Source organism: Chionomys nivalis, chromosome 26 (assembly GCF_950005125.1).
Source record: "Chionomys nivalis chromosome 26, mChiNiv1.1, whole genome shotgun sequence".
In the NCBI taxonomy this organism is placed as follows: Eukaryota; Metazoa; Chordata; class Mammalia; order Rodentia; family Cricetidae; genus Chionomys; species Chionomys nivalis.
The window spans coordinates 26,503,834-26,525,556 of record NC_080111.1 but is presented as its reverse complement, the minus strand read 5'-3'; the positions used below and the strand labels follow the sequence as shown (position 1 = coordinate 26,525,556).

Genomic DNA, 21,723 nt, shown 5'->3' with positions numbered 1-21,723 from the left:
AGGATAGTCACGCCTGCTGCTGCGGTTCTAGTACACAGCTCCTCTTGGGCTTTCCACAGGTGGTCCAGGAAGCCCTGGACAAAGCCAGGGAAGGCCGTACCTGCATCGTGATCGCTCACCGCCTGTCCACCATCCAGAACGCAGACTTGATCGTGGTGATTCAGAACGGCAAGGTCAAGGAGCAGGGCACCCACCAGCAGCTGCTGGCGCAGAAAGGCATCTATTTCTCAATGGTCAATATTCAGGCTGGTGCACAGAACTTATGAACTCTTGTTACAGTGTATTTTTAAAATAAATTCAAAACATTTTACACTTTATGACGTGTAGAAGAAGTTTCTCATTGAAGCTACAAAGTAAAGATCTACTTTATTCCACACGAGTTTAAAGCACCTGAAGCTGGAGATCTGGACGGGACACCTGCCTTGACAAAAGTGGTATCTACTAACTACAGTATGGCTCTTTCTCCCCGAGCCATCAGCACCACCCAGGGAGACCAGCAAAGCTCAGGCACGTGCGTGAGAAGGATTAATAGAAACCCTAAGCTAGGACCAAGTTCCCATGGTCCTGAATAGGTAGGTGAGTGACAAGATGACTCGGGAATAGGTTTCTGAGTACAAAGGAAATTTAAATTTACACTCTGACTTATTCCACTGTGGAATAGGAGGTGTTGCTTGTTATGGCCATATTGAACACTCATTTTTATCAACACGTTCCATCCTACATATTAACAAGGTTCAGTGTGGTACCTGGAATACACATGAGCAGATCCAACCACCGGTTCCCATTCCTTCACAAACCCATCCCAATGAGCAATAATCACTACTCTACATGCAGGAGTCAGGCTTAGCGTCACAGGAGTGAGGACGTGTGGCACTCTTCTTTCTGTCCTGCTTACTTCACTTAAACACCCATTTCATCCATTTTGCTGAAAACTATGACCTCATTTGCTGGCTTTTTTTTTTTTCTTGTGCTACTAGAGATCAAACTTAGGGTAGGCATACATTCTTAGCGTGTAGCTTAGATTTCTTTCATCCTTATGACTAAATAATGTATTAAATATAGCACATTTCTTTATGCATTTTTCTATTGACAGAAATCAATGTAGATTGACTGTACATCTTAGCTGTTATGAATACTCCTGAATGAAGCCTGGTCATGTGGGAATATATTTTGTATGCTGCCTCATTTTCTTTTCTGTTTTTTTTTTTTTTTTTTTTGCCAGTCATGTTTGATTCTGTACCAGGTCTCTGGGCTATCAAGTCTCTGGGTCCTAAACTTCCAGGCAGTGTCAGTGAAGAGTTCCCTTTTTGTATAGGTCTCAAGCTGGATCAGTCATTAGTTGGCCACTGTTAAAATTTCTGTGCCATCTTTACCCCAGCACACCTTGTAGGCAGGACAGATTATAGGTTAAGGGGTTTGTGGCTGGGTTGGTGCTCTAATCCCTCCACTGGAAGTCTTGCCTGGTTATAGGAGATGGTTGGCTCATTACTAGAAGTCTTAGCTAGGGTCAGCTTCATAGATTCCTGAGAATCTATGTATCTAGTTTCCATTGCATTAGTTTTCTATCTTGACCCAGAAATGGCCCAATTTCAGTTGTCTTTCCCAGATCCTCCCTATACCTGATCCTTCCTGTTTCCATCTCCACCCTCCCCATCCAGACACCTCCTCATTCACCAGCAATGTCTACTCTATTTTCTCTTCATGGTGAGGGTCATGTGTGCCCTCTTGAGTTCTCATTGTTACTTAGCTTCCCTGGACCTGTGGATTGTAGCAGGTTATCCTCCTTTATGGCTAATATTCACAAGTGATTACATATGATGTTTGTCTTTTTGACTCTGGGTTTTCACACTCAGGATGATCTTTTCTAGTTCTACACACTTGCCAACAAATTTCATGTTATTAACAGTTGAAGGACATCTAGGTTATTCCCAATTTCTGGCCATTATGAATACAGCAGTTACGGACATAGTTGCACAAGTATCCTTGCAGTACAGTAGAGCACACTTTGGGTATATGCCTAGGAGTGGTGTATCTAGGTCTTGAAGTGGTTCGGTTCCCAGTTTTCTTTTTTTTTTTTTCTCTGAATTTCCTCTGTTTCTGTGGTTATGTCCCCTTTTTCATTTCTTTTTTTTTTATTAATTAATTTAATTATTAAAGATTTCTGCCTCTTCCCCGCCACCACCTCCCATTCCCTCCCCCTCCCCCAATCAAGTCTTCCTTCCTCCTCAGCCCAAAGAGCAAGCAGGTTTCTCTGCCCTGTGGGAGGTCCAAGGACCACCCACCTCCATCCAGGTCTATTAAGGTGAGCATCCAAACTACCTGGGCTCCCACAAAGCCATTACGTGCAATAGGATCAAGAACCCATTGCCATTGTTCTTCAGTTCTCAGTGTGGCGGTTTCTCAGGAAAGTCGGGTTCAACCTACCTCTCGACCCAGCAATACCACTATTGGGAATATACCCAAGAGATGCCCTAACATACAACAAAAGTATATGCTCAACTATGTTCATAGCAGCATTGTTTGTAATAGCCAGAACCTGGAAACAACCTAGATGTCCTTCAATGGAAGAATGGATGAAGAAAGTATGGAATATATACATATTAGAGTACTACCCAGTTTTCTGAGAAACCACCAGATTTAATTTCCAAAGTGGCTGCACATGTTCGCATTCTCACCAGCAATGGAGGGGTGTTCCCTTTGCTCCACACCCTCAGCAACCATGAGCTATCGTGTTTTCGATCTCAGCCATTCTGGCAGGTGTAAAGTGGAATCTCAGTGTCACTTTGATTTGCATTTCCCAGATGTCTAAGGTTAACATTTCTTTCAATGCTTCTTGGCCATTTGAGATTTCTTTGTTGAGAACTCTCCATTAAGATTTGATTATTTGGTTGGTTTGTTTTGTTTTGTTTGATGTCTAGTTCCTTAAATTCTTCATATATTTTGGATATCAGCATTCTGTCCAATTGGGGGTGGGTGAAGATCTTTTCAAATTCTGTAGGCTGCCATTTTGTGCTGTTGATGGTGTTTTTGCCTTACAGAAGTTTTCAGTTTCATGAGGTCCTATTTATTGATTGTTGATCTCAGTACCTGTGCTATCAGTGTTCTATTTAGAAATTGCCTTTCTATGTCAATGTGTTCAAGGCATTTCCTCACTTTCTTTTCTGTCAGGTTCAGTGTATCTGATTTTATGATGTTGAGGTTGTTGATCCATTTGAGTTTAGTTTTGTGCAGGTGATAACTATGAATCTATTTGCATCTAGTTTGACCAGCACCATTTGTTGAAGAGGATGTCATTATTTTACCCCCCTCAGTGTTTTCTGGCTTCTTAAGAAAAAAAAAAAATCAAGTGTCCATAGGTGTATTTATGCTTGTATCTTCAATTCAATTCAATTCCATTATTTAATGTGTCTGATTTTGTTTCTTTGTGCCAATACCATGTTTTTACATTACATGATTTGGTTCAAAATCTCTATAGTACAACTTGAAATTGGATATGGTGATACCTCCAGCATTTATTATTCAGGATTGTTTTAGGTATTCTGTTGTGTGTGTGTTTCCACATGAACCTGAAATTTGTCCTTTCAAAATCTGTAAAACTTGTGTTGGGATTTTAATAGAGATTGTAATTAATATGATATCCATTTTTTACTATATTCTTCATACCGATCCATGAACATTCTGTCCTCTAATATCTTCTTCAATGTCTTGAAATTTTTATCACACATATCTTTCATCTTCTTGGTTAGAATCACTCAAAAATATTTTATATTATTTGAGGCTATTATGAAAGTTGCTGTCTTTCTGATTTCTTTTCTTTTCTTTTTTTTTTTTTTTTGGTTTTTCGAGACAGGGTTTCTCTGTAGCTTTTGGTGCCTGTCCTGGAACTAGCTCTTGTAGACCAGGCTGGCCTCGAACTCCCAGAGATTCTGATTTCTTTCTCAGTCCATTTGTCATTTGTATATAGGAGGGCTACTAATTTTTGTGAATTAATATTGTATCCAGCCATTTTGCTTAAAGTGTTTATCAAACACAAAGTGTAGCTGTTTCCTGATGGAATTTTAAGTGACACTTATGTATAATATCATATCATTTGGGTCCTCTGGAAGAAGAGTCAGTGCTCTTAATCTCTGAGCCATATTTCCAGCCCAGACACTAAATTTTTAAATGGCTTATTATACAATATTTAACTGATATCAGAAAATGCCAAGAAAGGGAACAGGAATCACTCTTCTCAAACATAAGCTGAAAAGCTGTAGGATTCTGGATACTTTATTCTTTGAGAATTATAAACCACAAAACTGAACAGCAATGGGAAACAACTGTAAAGTCCTGAGAATATTCAGCATTTAACCCTTTCAAAGTCACTAGCTCTAACAACTGGGTTTAAATGGAAGTGCCTTCATTCTGTATTCACAAAATGAATTACAATATATCATATAGGTTTTGCTAGGATTTTTTCCTGTGTTAATGTAAATATTTCTATTATACTTGAAACTTTTGTCTATTCAAAGGAGCTATTTTAGATCACTATTGAAATGTAGTGGTTTTCTCATGAAACCCAATTGGCTTGTATCCCTGTGCTGGGTATAGAAGGCACTGACTTTATGGACATTAGCAACTAACCATGTGCTTCATATAACCTCTGGCAATTAGAAAATATTAAAGTGCTTGGAAAGTAGTCTACAGTTATGTTCACAGGGGACAACTGCCATCTATACATGTGTCAACAAAGGTATTTTAAAATCAGAGTAGGGTCTGCATTGTTGAGGCTCCTGTTAAACATTGCATAGTCCTATAGTCACTATGTCTGACTGTGCATTTGCTGCTGCAACACAGGAAGCTTGAAGATGTTTCTACTTTCTAAGGTAGAATAAGTCTAGAGAGTACAACCTACTACCACCACAGTTAACAAATCTCCTTCAAGCTACTCTCTGTACCGAGCTGACCTGTGTCTGTCTCTAGTCTCTAAAGATGAGAGGTATTCATCAGCTGTATCATGTCATGGAAAGCATGAAAAGTCATCAGAACTAGCTTTTCCGAATCAGTCTCCGGACATGACCTCCAGGCCGAACACGCCACCACAAACCTGTGAAATACAATACATGAATGGTTATGCCATAGCGTCTAAGTTTTAATGTTAGATGTTTCATCTGGCTGCTCACACATAAAATAGGAATTCGTGATGATGTTAGGTATATGCAACCTGGTACAGCTGAAGACAGAGTCACAGTTACACACTTACACAATGCTATGGACCACAAGCAACCTCTGGAGCAGGAGATTATGTTTAAATACAACCAACCAATCAACTAAACAACAGCAACCAACAACCAACCAACCAACCACCCAAACAAACCACCAACCAAACACCCTCCAAACCACCAACCATCCAGCCACCCACCCACCCACCAACCAACCAAGCAACCAAAGAAGCAAACAAAACCCCACAAGAACTTTAAAAGAACCTAGAAGTTGTGACCAGAATGGGCTATAGTGTGAGCTCATGTCATTCCTTGTATTAAAATCTGACCTGTATAGCACTTGACAAGCATTTTTAAAAGGAGAGAAAAAAATAAGGACAGGTAAGAAATAGAGAAAAGATATTTCTACAAAAGCAAGAGGGATCTCTTAAGACAAGTCTTGCCTTCTACCATCTCCTACTAGATCCCCAATGGTACAATTCTGGATCTGGAAGCGAGAAAAAAGGGGATCTTGGGAGTTGGAATAAACAGGAGAGAGGCTGGCTTCTGCAAGACTCACAACAGAACATGTGCCTCCTACACTTTGTAGACTACACTTGCAGAGCATTTAGGAAGAGCAGGGTAAAGACTCTGGCCAGCCATGCCTCCTTCGCATCACTGGAAATGATGGCAAAGCACATCTTCAACATGGGTGTTAGCTCAAGCAAAACGAAAGGAAAGCCTGCTCTGCCCCTCTGCTCTCGTAATGGAACTGTTTTGGGCAATGTTAGAGAGCCTGAGGCCTCTTGTATGCTAGGAAGTTAAGTTACTGTTCAATTACACCCTCAGACAGAAACTGGCTTTGTGGCCTTTTAGCAAACGCTAAAACACACAAGAGAATCCTGAAGTTGCGCCTTATTTGAGTATAATAATTCAAGGGTAGTATGAGTCATTTTCTAGTCATACTGTGAATAATATTTAGTAATATCAAAATGTTTCTAAAACCCATGGGTCTGCCTGATGCCATTCTGCTCAGGAGGGTGTCAGCCATCCACAGGCCGGTCTGGGTCCTCAAGGCCGGGCTGATGGGAAGACATCTACAAGCCACCTGATGCCATTCACGTCAGGCTGAATAACCACCCACAGACCAGTCTCATGGCCTGGGTCCGCCCCTTGTCACAGGTGGGAGCCATTCTGATGAGCAAATGTGTGGTGGAGAAATGGGAGAGAAAGAGAAGCAGAATGAAGAGTAAAGATGGAGAGAGAGTAGGTTCATGTGGCTGGTCTGGTTGCCACCCAAGGCCAAGGTAACATATGAACCCTGGGTGCTGCCAAATGTCCATGGTCCTACCACAGCTGGGGTACATGGCCCATGCTGCCAACAAAGACCACACGGAAGCCCAGGGTCTGGGCGACAGCCTGTGGTCTTGTTGGAATCTGAGAACCACGCTGCAGCTGGGACCATGCCAATCTGGGTGACCTGCTGCCACCTGGGGCTATGGTGTTGTCTGGGCCTAAGCTGCTTCCAACAGCCGTGTCTGGGTCAATGGCCCTACAGCAGCCAGGGTCTGCGTTGACATCCAAGGCTCCTTCTGGTCAGCCATCTGAGACCACATTGGTGTCTGAGGGCCAAGCTGCAGCTGGAGCCATACAGACCTGAGTGGCTTGTGCTGCCACCCACTGCCATGGTGACATCTGGGCCAGAGCTGCAGAGGAGGCCGTGTCTGGGTGCACAGCCCTACTGCAGTCAGGGTCTGGGATGCTGTCCATGCTTTGCTACCATTGAAGGCCTTGCAGATGCCAGAGATCTGGGCTGCCACCTGGGGCCGTGCTGGTGTCGCTGTGGTCACATTGATCTGAGTGCCTGTGCTGTCAGTGGGGCAATGGTGATATCTAGGCACGGCTGCTGCTGAGAACCATGGCTGGGTCTATGGTCCTGCTGCAGCTAGGGTCTGTGTTATGTCCAAGGCCCACCCACGGAACCATGAGTGATGGAATGGGTGCCATACCGTGCCAACCCTGCCCTTTGCTAGGAGGACTGGCCCTGCTCCTCGCTGGGCACTGCAGCAAGAAGGCTGGCCCCAAGCAACACAGACTATACACCCCCCCCCCATGAGAGAACTGGCCCTGATGGCACGGGCATCGCAGAGCTGGCTCCGCCCTTGCCTGAGGTGAGCAGCCCCATGGCTTGGACTGACCAGTTCAGCTACCACCCAGGTCTACCTCCTGGGCCTTGGGTTGGCCCACCCTAACATCTACCCCATCTCTAACCTACTGGAGCTCCTGTGGAACAGTAACTGTAGGATCTCCATGACTCAGGGCAGCTGCACAGGCGTTCTGGTGACAGTCCAGAGAGGAGGGCATACCAAAACCTGAGGCTTTGAACCAGACCAGTGAATAAAGCTGATTGGACAAAGGGTGTACCATGTGACATGTGCAGCTCCTATGGAGAGATGTTGGAGGGGCAGGAAAGATGGAGGACAAAGAAGTTTTGCTTGTTTTTAATTTTCTCTTTTTTAAATTTCTTTTTTGGGGAGCACCGTAAGGGTGAGGGGCAGATATGAGGGACTGGGAGATGAGTGAAATTGGGGTACATGATGTAAAATTCCCAAAGAATCAATAAGGAAATTATATTTAAAAAGAAATAAAAAATGTTTCTAAGATTAACTATTTGTATTTAAAATTTTACTTTTTAAAAAATTTTATTTCTAAATTATAGAAACAGCCTTTTGTACTTAGACAACTCACAAAGCATAAATGACAATAATGATGAAAAAAAGTCTCTACATAAGTAAAAAAATTGAAGTTATATTACTTTTGTCAAACCTGTAGTTGGAAATTACATGATGAAATGACAAGGGTATATAATACTTATGCTAATTTGTAATGGTGGGAAAACAAAGTAGAAAAGTATTAACAAATTGTAGAAATTTATCTCATGGAAGATTGAAAATTATTCCTTAGTACATGAGCAAGTCCTTCATAAAAAAGGCTAAATTATTCAAATTTAAAATAGCTCAAAGCATAGTAAATGGGAACTGTTTGAAATTACTAAAAACAAAATAAAAAATGATGCAAAATAATGATTTAGATTATTAAAGATGATACACATCTTTAATAACAGAAGTATTATCTAATGATTATGTGCAATGAAATAGGAATGTTAAGTAACTTTCTGTTTTGATACTTTATATCTTTTTTTTCATTGGGAATGTAGTGCATTTAAAGAAAAGTGCTATGTCAAAGTACTTTAAATCATACAATCTTCAAATTTAAAAATGAAAAAAATTTTGGCACAATCCCTAAGTACTTCATTAGAGAAAGCAGAGCCGTTTTACATGATGGTGGAAGGCCTCTCAGGAGGGTCTCTGAGCAAACACGTATGTGAGTCTCTATATCTCAAGGACCAAGTGCACTTGCCTTGAGGGCGGAGCTCGTGGAGCATTCAAGGACCAAGCTTAGTGTGGCTGCAGTTGGATGAGCCAGTGTGTATGCCACAGAGACAGCCAAGAGCAGGGCCACATACATGGTCTCAATGCAGGACTTTGGATTTTACTGTGAGCGAAATGGGAGCAAAGTTGTGAAGAATGACATGGCCTGAGTTTTTCCACCATGTGGGTTGCAGAGTCATAAGGCTTAGAGGCATGAACCTTTAATTTCTGAGCCATCTTGCTATCCCTGATTCATATTCTTAGAATGGTTGATAGGGTAGGATGTGTAAGATAAAAAGGATGGTGGCTTAGGAGACGTCTCCACATTCTAGAAAGCAGTATCTTCTTGATACATACAACCAATCACTCCTCATCTTTAACATCTGAGTTCTGTTATTGCTCTTCAGGGAGGGACCTGACCATGCTCTACAAAGCACTCCTCTCTACCAGTGAAGCAATCTGATGTGCTGGCCGGTCATTTCCTTCACAGTACTCACCATTAATTAACTAATCTATAAGTAGAAAATGAAGTTTTTAAGAAAGAGAATCTTATTTGTCTTTTGTCCTTCGTACCCAAACAAAGGGCATACTGTTAGAGTCTACTAAATATTTCCTAAATGAGTGAATGGATATTCTCTCCAGGAACATTAAAAGTAGTTTTCTCAAGGCCAGCTAGACTGTGACTGAAAAAGCATGGGATAAAACCGGACTCTCTGAACATGGCGGACAATGAGAGCTGACAAGAGGCCAAGGACAATGGCACAGGGTGTTGATCCTACTTCAGGTTCTGGCTTTGTGGGAGCCTAGACAGTTTGGATGTTCAACTTCCTAGATCTGGATGGAGGGGGGAGGACCTTGGACTTTCCACAGGGCAGGGAACCCTGACTGCTCCTGGGACTGGAGAGGGAGGAGAAGAGGAGTGAGGGGAGGGGGAGAGGGGCGGGAGGAGGGGGAGGGAAATGGGAGGCGGGGAGGAGGTGGAAAATTTTTTTTTCAATAAAAAAAAAAAAAAGAAAAAAAAAGGAAAAAAAATGAGATGAGCTACGTTATAATGATATTTTATTTATGTCTTAATAAATAAAGCATGTTTAAAGAAGGGCAAAACTAAGCCACTAGAGGCCAGGCAGTAGTGGCACACACCTTTAGTCCCAGGATTTGGGAGACAGAGAGAGATGGATCTCTGTGAGTTCAAGGCCACCCTGGGTTACACAAGATTAATGCTGAAACAAATCCAGGTGTTGGTGGCTCATACATTTAATCCCTGTTCTAAGGGGCACACCTTTAATTCCAGCACCAGAGGGAATATAAAATGAGAGGAGAGAGAGGCTTAGTCTGCTTAGTCTGCAGTCACCCAGCCTTGGTAGAAGTAAGACTTCTCTAGTGGCTGCTTTTCTTTTCTTGTTTTTGGGTTGAACCCCAATATCTGTCTTTGGGTTTTTATTATTCATGCTACATTTGGCACCCAACGTGGGCTCGAATCCATGACCCTGAGATTAAGAGTCTCAGGCTCTACCAACTGAGCTAGCTGAGCCTGAACTCACATCACTGGGTAGGACACAGAACCTATTTATTTATCAGGGAATATGTTAAAATGCTTATTCATGCTCAATTATTATTTTTGTCCTCAAATTCTTTTATCAAAAATATCAAGATCCATGTATAACTTGTTTACATTTTAATCTGTACATTAATGTGCATGAACAATCTTACGGTGATATGCAATCCAGGGTCTCAGAGGCCAAGAGTGACAATCGACACTTGTGTAACTATGCACAAACCATGCAAAAGGAAAGCAGATAATATAATTCTCTGAAGGGAACGTATGAAACTGAATCACTAGAAATTGAAATATTAATGTCCTGTATACTATTTCTGAGTTTTCTGCATCCAGCCTGAAGTGCACAAGCCTGATTTCAGTCTGTACATGCAGACCCACACATATGAAAAGCCACATATATTTATAAATTTTGACTTGTCAAAATAATATCTTGCATAGGTCAGATATGTTTTTAAAATGTACAGGTTTCACAGATGATGATATGGTTACTATAATATCCTGAAATATCATTCTGCATAAAAGCCCCCAGAGAGTGATTTTAAAAGGATCTCAAGAGCAGAATAGAGAAATATTGACACATGTTGAATACCCAGGTGGCAAAGTGGCTAGTCCTATAGCAAATGACAGGCAACACGAGTAAAACCATAGTGTAGACAAATACTAAAATCATAAATGCATCAGAGTTCCCACTCTACCCGAAGAATAAAGGGGAGTGGGCTCACCTGTCGTCTCTGATATGGTAGAAAAATCCGTATCCATTGTGTACCATGGGAACCACAACTCCCTGGATTCGCATGTAGCCAATCAGACTTGTTGAGAGAACAAAATTCCCGCCTCCTCCACTGTGTGGCACAAAGGGAAGATTGAGGTAGGTGCTGCATTCCTTCTAACATCCAGGGAGAACCATATGATGTACACAGCGGCCCGCTGCCCAAGATACCTTCTGGAGAAAAGTGGGTCCTCAAACAGCTCTGGGACAGGGAGGCCTTCCTCTTTCGCTGTGAGCAAGAGCCCTAGCAGGTGACGGTCAAACCCTGCAATGACAGCCCAAATGTAAGCCAAACAAAAAGCTTCCAGGAAAAGAATTTCCAAAGAGAACAAGTCATGCGAAGTACCTTTTCCATTTGAACAATCTTTCATCATCTTATTATGCTTCGCAAAAGCTTGTAACATCTTTTGCTGCCGTTCAAGAAGCTGTGTCAAGAGTGAGAACAGTAATTTTGAATACAAATCCACAGATCAAATCAATAACAAACGGTATAACCCAAATAAACAGCAGCAAAAGACAACTGATGTCGCCATGCTAGAATCTGGACGAAGGGAAAAGGAGATGCCTTTCTGTCCCCATAGAGCCTTGACTTTTTATTTTCTTCTTTTCTGAAACTGGAAAGAGCAGTGCTGAAAACTGCTTTGAGACATTTGTAATATTAATAAACAAACAAAAAAGTGGAATTTTAAAACTAAAAATGTAATTTCTATGAAAATAACATAATTATGTCTCTTCAAATTAAAACAGGCAAAATTTCAAGTTAATAGGGAAAGAAACACATTGTTGTCTAAATACTTAAAATGATTCAAAATAAAACACATGCAACCAGTTCTCGTCCTAGTGACTTCAAGCAAAAACTAGGCCTTCAGCTACATGACGAAAGCCTTCTTCCAAAGGTCTTCGGAGAGTTCTACACTGTGCTGATGCTGGTCTAAATGGAGAACAGTGCTGAAAAACTCTGTACTGAAGTCATCTGGCTTAGAAAATCACACAAGACAATCATGGGGTTCTTTTCAGATCTGCTGACCAGTGTTCCTGGCACACTTCAGTAGCAAATTAATACTTTGAAAACTTTAGGAAAAATGCCTTAAAGTGTTTTAATGATCTAGATGGGGACAGAGAAGCAAAGAAGTTACTCCAAGGCTGATGCTGTGAGTTTCTTCTTTCCAATACTCACACTGGTAGAGGGATCCTGCATGGACTGGCACCAGCTGACTGCCTCGGCTGTACACGAGCGCACAGTCTCTGTTCGGCCGTGGTAGAAGTATCTTGTCATAGCCGTTTCATAGCAGCAACCAGGGCTAGAATCAGTGTGCCATAGGAAATGTTCTGATGTTAGTACAAATATAGTCACATACTAAGCAACTTTCAGATCAGACTAGGCCTACAAATCATTCCAGAATTGAGACTTTCAACAGAGGCTGTTTTCAAAACCAAAGAGCAAAAACCAGTTTGTTAGCAGGCTGTTTTCAAAGGCTCGGCTGCTTTTATGTTATATGAGGTACGCTTCATAATCCGTGACAGGTATTCTCAAAGAAGCCACCAGTGGCCCACGCCTCTTGCGAGTCCTGTTTTGGCACATTCTAAACGTGGGTTGGAGTTAGTGACTCCATTTAATACAGAGACAATAGCAGAAGTCAAGGGCTCTTCTACAAAGAGAGTTCTCCTTTTTACTTCCTTGCTCTGAAAAAAAAGTCAATTACCACGGTGAGAACTGCCGTATGGAGTGGAGTAGGCAGTTAAAAACTGAACACGTTTCTCTAGACTGTACTTAGGGAGTAGCTGAGGTTTCTGGTAAATTTGTGAATGATCTCAGAGATAGACAGACCCTCCCTCAGGAGAACTGGCAGATGAAATGCACACGGTCCTGAAAATACTCTGACCACAAGTGCATGAGACATGCACCAGCTATACTGTGCTGTATTTACTCACCCATGGGAACTACGCTACAACCAATACCTGAGTTCTAAATCAGTATGGTTTTCATAATTAATTACACAGAATGCATATGGAGTTCTTGGCTGTTGAATGATGAGAATTGTGCTGCTCCCCCAACTGATGAATGACACACTTTTAGATACAAAGTGTTCTTATTTTGCTGAAGCAAAGTTAGTTACAGTTAATGAGGATCAAGTTAGTGAGAGTGGGAAGTCTGAATGATGAGGCCACTGGGACTTTAATGGTGCAAAGCTAATATCTCTTTTTAAAAAGAGAGTGAGGGGAAGTTGAGCCCCTGGGTTTTATCTTTTAAAAAGGCTGCTCAAGGCTTTGTAAATTTGTCAAGAAAACCAGGACTTAAAGGCCAAGATGTGGAGAGAAGATAAAAAGTTTGTTAGACAAGTTGATTGATGCTGGTTCTTAAGATTCATGAACAGAAGGACTGGTGCGAATGAACAGGACATCACTGGTCAAGCACAGACACTGGACAGGGCTCTGGGCAGAATTACTAGCACCCAGGGCACGAGTTAGGAGGGCTCTGGCCAAGACCACAAAAACAGGCTCATCCACTCATCTCAGTCGATATGGAAAAGCATTTGACAAAAGGGTTTACTCATTCACATTTAACACACAATAGACCAGGGACAGGCCGGTGGCTCAACATCACAAGGTGATGTTGAAAACCCAGGTAACACAGGAAGAGAGAATGCCTACTTCTCCACCTCCATCTGCCTCAGAGCCCCATGAGAAAGGAAGGAAAGCGCCCATGCCGGAAAACAGCACTTGTTACAGACTGCTGACTTCATATTCAGAGGCTTCCGCATATTCAGTGTCCTCCACAGCGCTGGGGGAACTGGATATCCACCGGGAAGGCATGAAATTGACCCGGTCAGCTAATTTCAGACATTAACTTCCTGGGAAGAACACACGCCCAGAAAGTGGGGGTGTTTCCAGATGACATTAACTTTGTATCAGTGAGCTATATGGGTCAGAAAAAGTTGGTCCTCACCATTCACCATGTGTATGGGCATCATCTAATCTACTGAGAGCCTGAAAAAAAAAAAAAAAAACAGAGGACAGGAAAAAAATCACCCCATAAGCTGGAGCATCCTCTTCCTCTCCTCTGACACTGGGGCTTCTGGTCCTTGGGGCTCAGGACTGGACCCTCAGACACCGGGGCTTCCGGTCCTTGGGGCTCAGCACTGGATTGGGGTGTAGACCTTGTCATTTGATCTACTTCTCAGAATCTGGGCTCACACTGAATCACAGCACCAGAGTGCATCATGGGACTGTAGGTCACTGCCTCTATAGGCCAGTTTCCATCCCAAGCTTCACCCTTTAAGACCCCCAAACCATATGGATATACATAAAACAGGTTGATTCTATGAGGAATTCAAACATAGACTCTTTCCTTACATGATAGATAAAATGATCTTAAACGGGACCACAGATCTACAGTAAGAACTAGCAGTTATAAAATCTTAGAAGGAGATGGGAAAATCTTTACTGCTTTAGATTTGGTTGATTTCAAGAAAATATATTGGTTCTCATCAATATGTAACTGTGGGGGTCAAAGGATACTGTGAAGAAAGAAAATGACATCCTACAGAACGGGGGCTAATGTTTTCAAGTCACAATTTCACATGGTAAAGCTCTCCTAGAGAATGGATCCTTCAAAAGTACCAAACACTGGTGACAAAGAATGGGAAACCTACACAACTGTCATGGGCTAGATGCTGATAAACTGATGGGACCCCACAGAAAGAAAAGACGAGAAAATCCACTGCGGAGTTAGAAGTCAAGATACGAAAACAGAGAAGAGAAGGTTTACCGTCCGTGGAGCCTGTAATAGGCGAGCTGAAGTGCAAGCTGAATAAAGGTGTCAGGGTGCAGCGCCTCCTTCTTGGTGAGCCTTTTACCAAAAGCTGTGAAAGTGTATCCTGTGACCTGCAGATCAGACGCCTGGCAAAGATACACAGGAGCAGTGAGAGATCACCGGATGGGAGAGTTCAAAGAGGATCAAATGATTATTTGCATTAATCACCAGACGTAAAGAATTAAAAGTATTAAGGTTATAATTTTAAAATGTTTTAAGAAGTCATGCTTGGCTGATAGCCACATTTTCATATATGGCAGATAACAGAGAAAGCATTACTAATCTAAAAGAAAACTAAAACCTACCGCTTTGAGGTGCTGGGCTTTGGCTTGGTAGATGTCATTGAGTATTTTCTCATCCACGGTGAAAACCAACTCCTCTGGAAGTGGTATATCCCGGACTTTCTCTGACCCCTGAAAATTGAGGGCTTTAAATATATCTTTGAAAACATGAGTGATGTGAAATTTCTATGCTATGAATATATTTTATTACCACTGGCCTCTAGCAGGGAAGAATAAAACCAGGCAAAAAACCCAAACGGAGATATAGAAAGTAGGCAGGGTCAAAGAAATATCATGTAGTGTTGAAGGAGACAGATGCTGGATCCTTACCTGTAAGCCACAGCCTCATGCTGATACACAGATTAATAAAGTCGGTTAATTTATAACATAAGAGCTAGCTAGGAATATGCTAGAGTCATTGGTCAAAGAGTGTTGCAATTAATATAGTTTCTGTGTGTTTATCTGGGTCTGGGTGGCCAGGAAGAGAAAAGCATGGTGGACTTGCTCTGACATACCTTCCATCTTCCTTCGTTCTCCAAGATCCTCTCATCAACATAATGGGCAATATTCACCATAACCATTGCATCAAAAGGAGCATGCTAAAATGAAAATACGAGATTTTGAGTAGTTTGTATCAAATTAAAATCTGAGTTAGTATTTTTTACTTTCTTCACGTTTAATGGATAAGATACACCCAACTTCCAGTACCTGACTTCCTAATGATGAAATAATACAATTCTTTCCTACACAATAAGAACTGTTAAAAACAAGCCTTCAAAGTTGAAAGCACATAGTAAAGCTCTTAGTTTTGGCTTTGTAAGTGTAAACACAACCCAGAGAGGTTACCGGGAGTTCGAGCAGGCGCACCCTGTGTCATGTGAAAATATTCTGAAATTATAAAAACAGTGCAGTGCTCAGGTGAGGACAGCAGACTAGGGCAGCTGAGAAGAGCATAAATATCTCTAGCTAAGAGAGGACCACTAAGTAAGCAGCAGTAAGCAGTGCTGTTGTGTACGGATCTACAAGGAAGCCCAGATGTTGTGACGTTCAGCAATGGGGGAGTTGGGGAGTGGGCTGCTTTACTCTTACTATTTATCAACAATCCACCTACTTCGGGAATAACAGCTACTTTACTATTTTTTAGGCGACCACCACATCCCTCTGTGTTAAATATAAGGAGACTGAATCTACCCATGAGGTTACAAGGCTAGACAGTGGCCACAGCCAGGGTAACGAGAGGATGTGTGTTTCACATAAGCCAATAATAACCAATGCGAACTATTTCGGGACCTTTTCTGGAGCTATTGAAACAACTTGGCAATTTCCACAGGAGTCAAACAGCTAAGAGAGCTGCAGTGACCCTAAGCTGTAACTACAATGATCACATTGGGCAGTCTGAAATCAGCTCCAACCGCAAAACTGAGGAAATATCTTTATAACGGAAATATCTGGACACTACGTCGGTATTATTCACATTTAAGAATATAACTATACCAACATCTTTTAAACTAATTCCAAATTATATTTCATCAAATAAAACTGAGTGAAGGATCAATAAAACCATTGACAAGATTAGGACTGTAGCTCAGTGTAGACTGTTGCCTACCATGCACACAAAACCCTCTGTTCAACCTCCACGCCCCCAAACAAAGCCTACTGCAGGCCTGAGGCTTGCTTGGGGTCTCTGTTTAGTTTCATTTCCCTGGTTTACAGATTTCTCGAATGGAAGACAGAGCTGGCCAAGTGCATTCATTGGAAAAGAAAAAGAAAGACAAGGGAAGCAGGGTTTTTGTTTTGTTTTGTTGGTAGCCATTTCTAGACATTCTACTGTGTCCCGAATGAGCTCCATTTAGGGAAACAGTCATGTAGCCTTTTCCTTAAACACAGAACATCTATACAATAGCAAACGGTATCTTTCAACTCGGGGTGTGAATTTTAGCAAGAAAATAGATTTTCAAATGTTTCACTGTAGCCAAGCGATGGTGGCGCACGCCTTTAATCCCAGCACTCGGGAGGCAGAGGCAGGCGGATCTCTGTGAGTTCGAGACCAGCCTGGTCTACAAGAGCTAGTTCCAGGACAGGCTCCAAAGCCACAGAGAAACCCTGTCTCGAAAAACCCAAAAAAAAAAAAAAAAAAAAAAAAAAAAAAAAAAAAGTTTCACTGTTTTCTAAAAATACTTTTTCTTTTCCTTTTGAGATTATATTATCCCAGCCATTTCCCCTTTCCAAACCCTCCACAGACCCCTCATGCTGTCTCTGAAATTCACAGCCTCTTTTCTCATGTGCTGTTATGTGCATACGTGCACAGGTGTATACATATATATTTCTAAATATAACCTGTTCAGCCTGTGTAATGTTACTTGTATGTTTTCAGGAATGACCATTTGGTACTGCACAATCAGCTGCTGTGCTCTTCCCAGGGGAGAGCTATCTGATAACAGTAGGCTTTAAGATATTACGCTGCAAAAAAAAAATCACATTCAAAATCCTTTTTTCATGCTCCAAATGGTTAGCCTACAGCAGAAGGAAGAACTTGACCTATGTTCTGCTTTCACTGACTAGTCAGACCTAAACCTTTTACTACAATGATGTAAAACTAAAAGAAGTATGATACAGTATTCGTAGATAACTTAAGAAAGGGGTCCAGCGCCCTAGGAACAGCTGTGTACAAGTATTCACAGTTAACTTAAGGGGTCCAGCACCCTAGAAACAGCTGTGATACAGTATTCACAGTTAACTTAAGGGGTCCAGCACCCTAGAAACAGCTGTGATACAGTATTCACAGTTAACTTAAGGGGTCCAGCGCCCTAGAAACAGCTGTGATACAGTATTCACAGTTAACTTAAGGGGTACAGCACCCTAGAAACAGCTGTGATACAGTATTCACAGTTAACTTAAGGGGTCCAGCGCCCTAGAAACAGCTGTGATACAGTATTCACAGTTAACTTAAGGGGTCCAGCGCCCTAGAAACAGCTGTGATACAGTATTCACAGTTAACTTAAGGGGTCCAGCGCCCTAGAAACAGCTGTGATACAGTATTCACAGTTAACTTAAGGGGTCCAGCGCCCTAGAAACAGCATACTCACATCACAACAACAGCCAAACACTCCATTAGCGAAGGAAACCAAGTTATAGGACTTGTCACCCCAGCGTACTCCTGGGTCTCCAGCAAGAAGCATTTCCAAGACCTAAAACACATTTTATTCTTTCTAATTAAAAGTGTTTTTGCATAAGTTTACAAGTAGACTTAAGATTACATATTTCACTTTTTATTTTTAAGTCAACTGAATTTAATAAAATGGCAGTTTTGTTAAGATTCAGAGAAACCCATTCTCAAAACAAAACAAAACAAAAGATTCAACAGATAGGGATAATAATTCTGGGTCTGACTCTGGCTACATTTTAAACCTCAAGTTATGAAAAATCTATCCAGAAAATAGAATGCTAAAACATTATTCATTAATGTTCCCAGAACATCCATATACTTGAAAGAAAAAGCGTTTCAAAACTTAGGTAGTATAGGAAGCCTAATAAGTTCAGAGTAATATGTCTTAACAATTCACATGACACTGAGACCATTTCTTTCCAAACTGTAGATTCTGGCACACTAATAAGTCATGAAACAATTACAGCAGCATAAAATAATATTCCTTACAAACAATAAAACAGAATAGAAATAAAGTACATGACAGAGAGTAAGAGTACTCATTGTTTCATGAAACTTCAATTACATGTGTGTGTGCAGAGGGGTGTGTGTCTATGTTTGTGTGTGTGTGTGTGTGTGTGTGTCTGTGTGTGCATGTGTATTTAATTATAGTGGGCTAAATCTGTTTTCAAGTACAGACTATGGTTTGAACAACACTGAATTATTCCTTAAATGGTACTTCAGCAATTTCCTCCTGTCTGAAATAAAAATTGGTTTCTTACTACAAGATTTTAAATCATGGATTAGTTCCCCTATAATTTAATAAAGATGAATATATTATGAAATAACAAATTCTTTCAAAAGGCTTTACTAGTGTGGTTGACTATGCTTCCTAGAAGGTAAAGGCATTATCCAGGGTTGGGAAATAAAAAATATAAACAAGCCACATTTATCCATAAACTTAAACGCTTGAACAGTATGTTCAATAAAACTGATGATATAATCAATTGCTTGCAAGGGTGATATAATTCCGAATGTGTGGTGCACACAATTCCTAATTGGTGTGGTACACTGTTGTGGGTTACATCACCTTTGGAAAGAGACATTAATTTGCCTCAATGTTCTATGCAAATATTCTATGTATGCGATTGATGAAAAGAGCAGAAAACACTGACATGCATGCAAATAGCCACACTTCCTTAAACAAGGTTCAAAACACATCTAAACAGACTTAAACATCAAGTGTTTACAGTTCTCTATTCACCATGCATGAGCTTTGGTTAGTGCACGACGTAGTTCATACCTGAGAAAAATTCTAAGACCCCCAAAAAATCTCATGTTCAACAGATAATAAGAATCCTCCAGAAAACTGCACAGAAAGATAACAGAACAAGAAAGTTACCTGAGAAAAGTCTTCTGGGGTTACATGTGGACTAGTGTCTTCCATGGAATACACAAATAAACTGGCTTGAATTTTTTCTAATAAAGTCAAGTTTTCTGAGTCAAGACCAATCAGATATTCTCTAGCCTAAAGGGCAGGGAGATAAATGGATATTCAATTAAAATACAACACATCCAGAAAATATCAAGAGTTTGTTAGAGAAAGTCTATTAAGAACAGCACAAGATTGCAGTTAACCCAGAGACTCATAGCTGCACAGTGTTCAGAGCGTGAGAGATTTTGGAGCGCTCAGCCCTGAGTGGGATGTCGCTGTCACCCCTACTTGAGGCTCGGGGATTTATGCAGAAGAGGGTGGTGGTGGGAGGACTTGAAGAGCTAGTGGACAGTTTGAAGGAAGCAGCATTTTCCAGACACAGCAGGGCACAGAGGGTACACATGACCTCACAGAGAGGGGGACAGCAGTCACATGACCTGCCCAGGCTCACAGACACAGGCCCAGCCTGGTGACGGAGTGAGCACGAAGGTCCAGTGCTCACAAATGACAGCTGCTGGGGACAGAAAGTTAGGTTCCTTCTCTGGAATAAAGCAGCCCAGCTCCAGGTAGGCCTCACGCTTAGAAGCAGCTAGTCAACATAATCTGACTCCGGGCTACTAGTGGAGAAACAGCTAGTCAACACAATCTGACTCTGGGCTAGGAGTGGAGAAGCAGCTAGTCAACACAATCTGACTGTGGGCTAGGAGTGGAGAAACAGCTAGTCAACACAATCTGACTCCGGGCGACTAGTGGAGAAACAGCTAGTCAACACAATCTGACTCCGGGCGACTAGTGGAGAAGCAGCTAGTCAACACAATCTGACTCCAGGCTAGGAGTGGCTCTTTTTTAAGAGAGAAAACATGAAGTTTGGTGGGCAGAAAGGGGAGGAGGATCTGGGAGCAGCTGCCTGATAAAAATATACTATTTAAAATTCTCAACAAATAAAGACAGAAAATAAATTAGCACATGGAAAGAATAATATAAATGATTACCTTTGCCCATCGAGTTCGCTCCTCACTAGTTAGTGCTGCCACACTGGGCCCAACAGGTTCACTACAGCACTTCTGGTGGATATATGTCAGTTGTCTTAGGAAGATTTAAAAAGGCATCTCAGAAGGAGTATGGACAGGGCACACAGGAATTACAGAAGTCTTTACACACACACACACACATGTGTATATAAAGTGATTATATATTTTACTTACACAAAAAGTATATTGGAGAATAATTTATATTTAAGAATAAGCATAGACGATATCATTTACTGAAAACATGCATGTCCAGGTAATTTATTTATCAGATAAATAAATACCTTCTCTATGGGAAAACTTAAAAAAAGTATTTTGGTAGCTAATCTTATAGTTATTATGTATCTGATTAAAAATATATCCTGTGTACACACACATAAAACCAGAGACCTTACTGTGTGTTCAATTATTATTTTGTGTTTTACCCAGTAACAGAAGCACCATAAATCAGTTTTAAATGCTTTCGTAAGTATCTCTGTATCAATGCTGATAACTATAAAGAGTTAGCTATGGCCTGTGATTCAAGCACTTCAGGACAGCACAGCCAGTCAGGACCATACAGCAAGACCACATCTCTAAGAGAGAAAAACAAAATGGAAAGAAAAGACTCTCATGTTGTCTAAGACTCCACTGGATGAAGACTAAGTGTTTAATCCATCTTTAAACACACAGCAAGTGAATACCACGGTTTGCACGTGAAGAAATCTTCATTTCACCCTCTCCCTCATAGCTCATGCAAAGAAGCCAAACTTAAGAATATCCAGGTAGCTTAGCAGATGGTCAGTAAGTTCCACCATGGCACCCTCTATCTGGTGGGACCAGTTTCCTCTGTTTATTTGTATTTGCCACACTGGCAAAGAAATACTTTCCTTGCAACAAAAATTTCTCTTTCTTTTCTTTCTTCTTTTTTTTTTTCAAGACAGGGATTCTGTGTGTTGTCCTGGCTCGCTCCGTAGACCAGGCTGGCCTCAAACACAAGAGATCCACCTGTCTCTGCCTACTTGCACCACCACCCCAATGGCTTTCAGCTTTATCTTGAAGCTAAAGATATTCTATGAGTGCATGAGGATTTCTTCATAAAA

At 41.3% G+C, this 21,723-nt stretch overlaps 2 protein-coding genes across 14 annotated transcripts in view; one reads left to right on the top strand and one right to left on the bottom strand.

Annotated features, from left to right (window-relative positions):
* The window catches only part of Abcb4 (ATP binding cassette subfamily B member 4), a 73,103-nt gene extending 72,792 nt beyond the window's left edge, over nucleotides 1-311 (top strand). For all 10 annotated transcript variants that reach the window (XM_057758376.1, XM_057758374.1, XM_057758379.1 and 7 more), the window contains one exon: nucleotides 60-311. In XM_057758376.1, coding sequence (XP_057614359.1) covers nucleotides 60-266 — 207 coding nt within the window. In that variant the 3' untranslated portion in view covers nucleotides 267-311. The remainder of the gene's footprint in view (nucleotides 1-59) is intronic.
* Nucleotides 312-4,226: 3,915 nt separating this feature from the next.
* The window catches only part of Crot (carnitine O-octanoyltransferase), a 38,245-nt gene continuing 20,748 nt past the window's right edge, over nucleotides 4,227-21,723 (bottom strand). For 3 of the 4 annotated variants that reach the window (XM_057758408.1, XM_057758410.1, XM_057758412.1), the window contains 11 exons: nucleotides 20,606-20,699; nucleotides 19,581-19,706; nucleotides 18,120-18,221; nucleotides 15,549-15,632; nucleotides 15,058-15,165; nucleotides 14,708-14,838; nucleotides 12,116-12,239; nucleotides 11,285-11,363; nucleotides 11,110-11,203; nucleotides 10,892-11,011; nucleotides 4,228-5,086 (listed from right to left, as the gene is read on the bottom strand). In XM_057758408.1, coding sequence (XP_057614391.1) covers nucleotides 4,966-5,086; nucleotides 10,892-11,011; nucleotides 11,110-11,203; nucleotides 11,285-11,363; nucleotides 12,116-12,239; nucleotides 14,708-14,838; nucleotides 15,058-15,165; nucleotides 15,549-15,632; nucleotides 18,120-18,221; nucleotides 19,581-19,706; nucleotides 20,606-20,699 — 1,183 coding nt within the window. In that variant the 3' untranslated portion in view covers nucleotides 4,228-4,965. Of the gene's footprint in view, nucleotides 5,087-10,891; nucleotides 11,012-11,109; nucleotides 11,204-11,284; nucleotides 11,364-12,115; nucleotides 12,240-14,707; nucleotides 14,839-15,057; nucleotides 15,166-15,548; nucleotides 15,633-18,119; nucleotides 18,222-19,580; nucleotides 19,707-20,605; nucleotides 20,700-21,723 lie in introns of all 4 variants that reach the window. The other variant, XM_057758411.1, reaches the window with a different exon arrangement.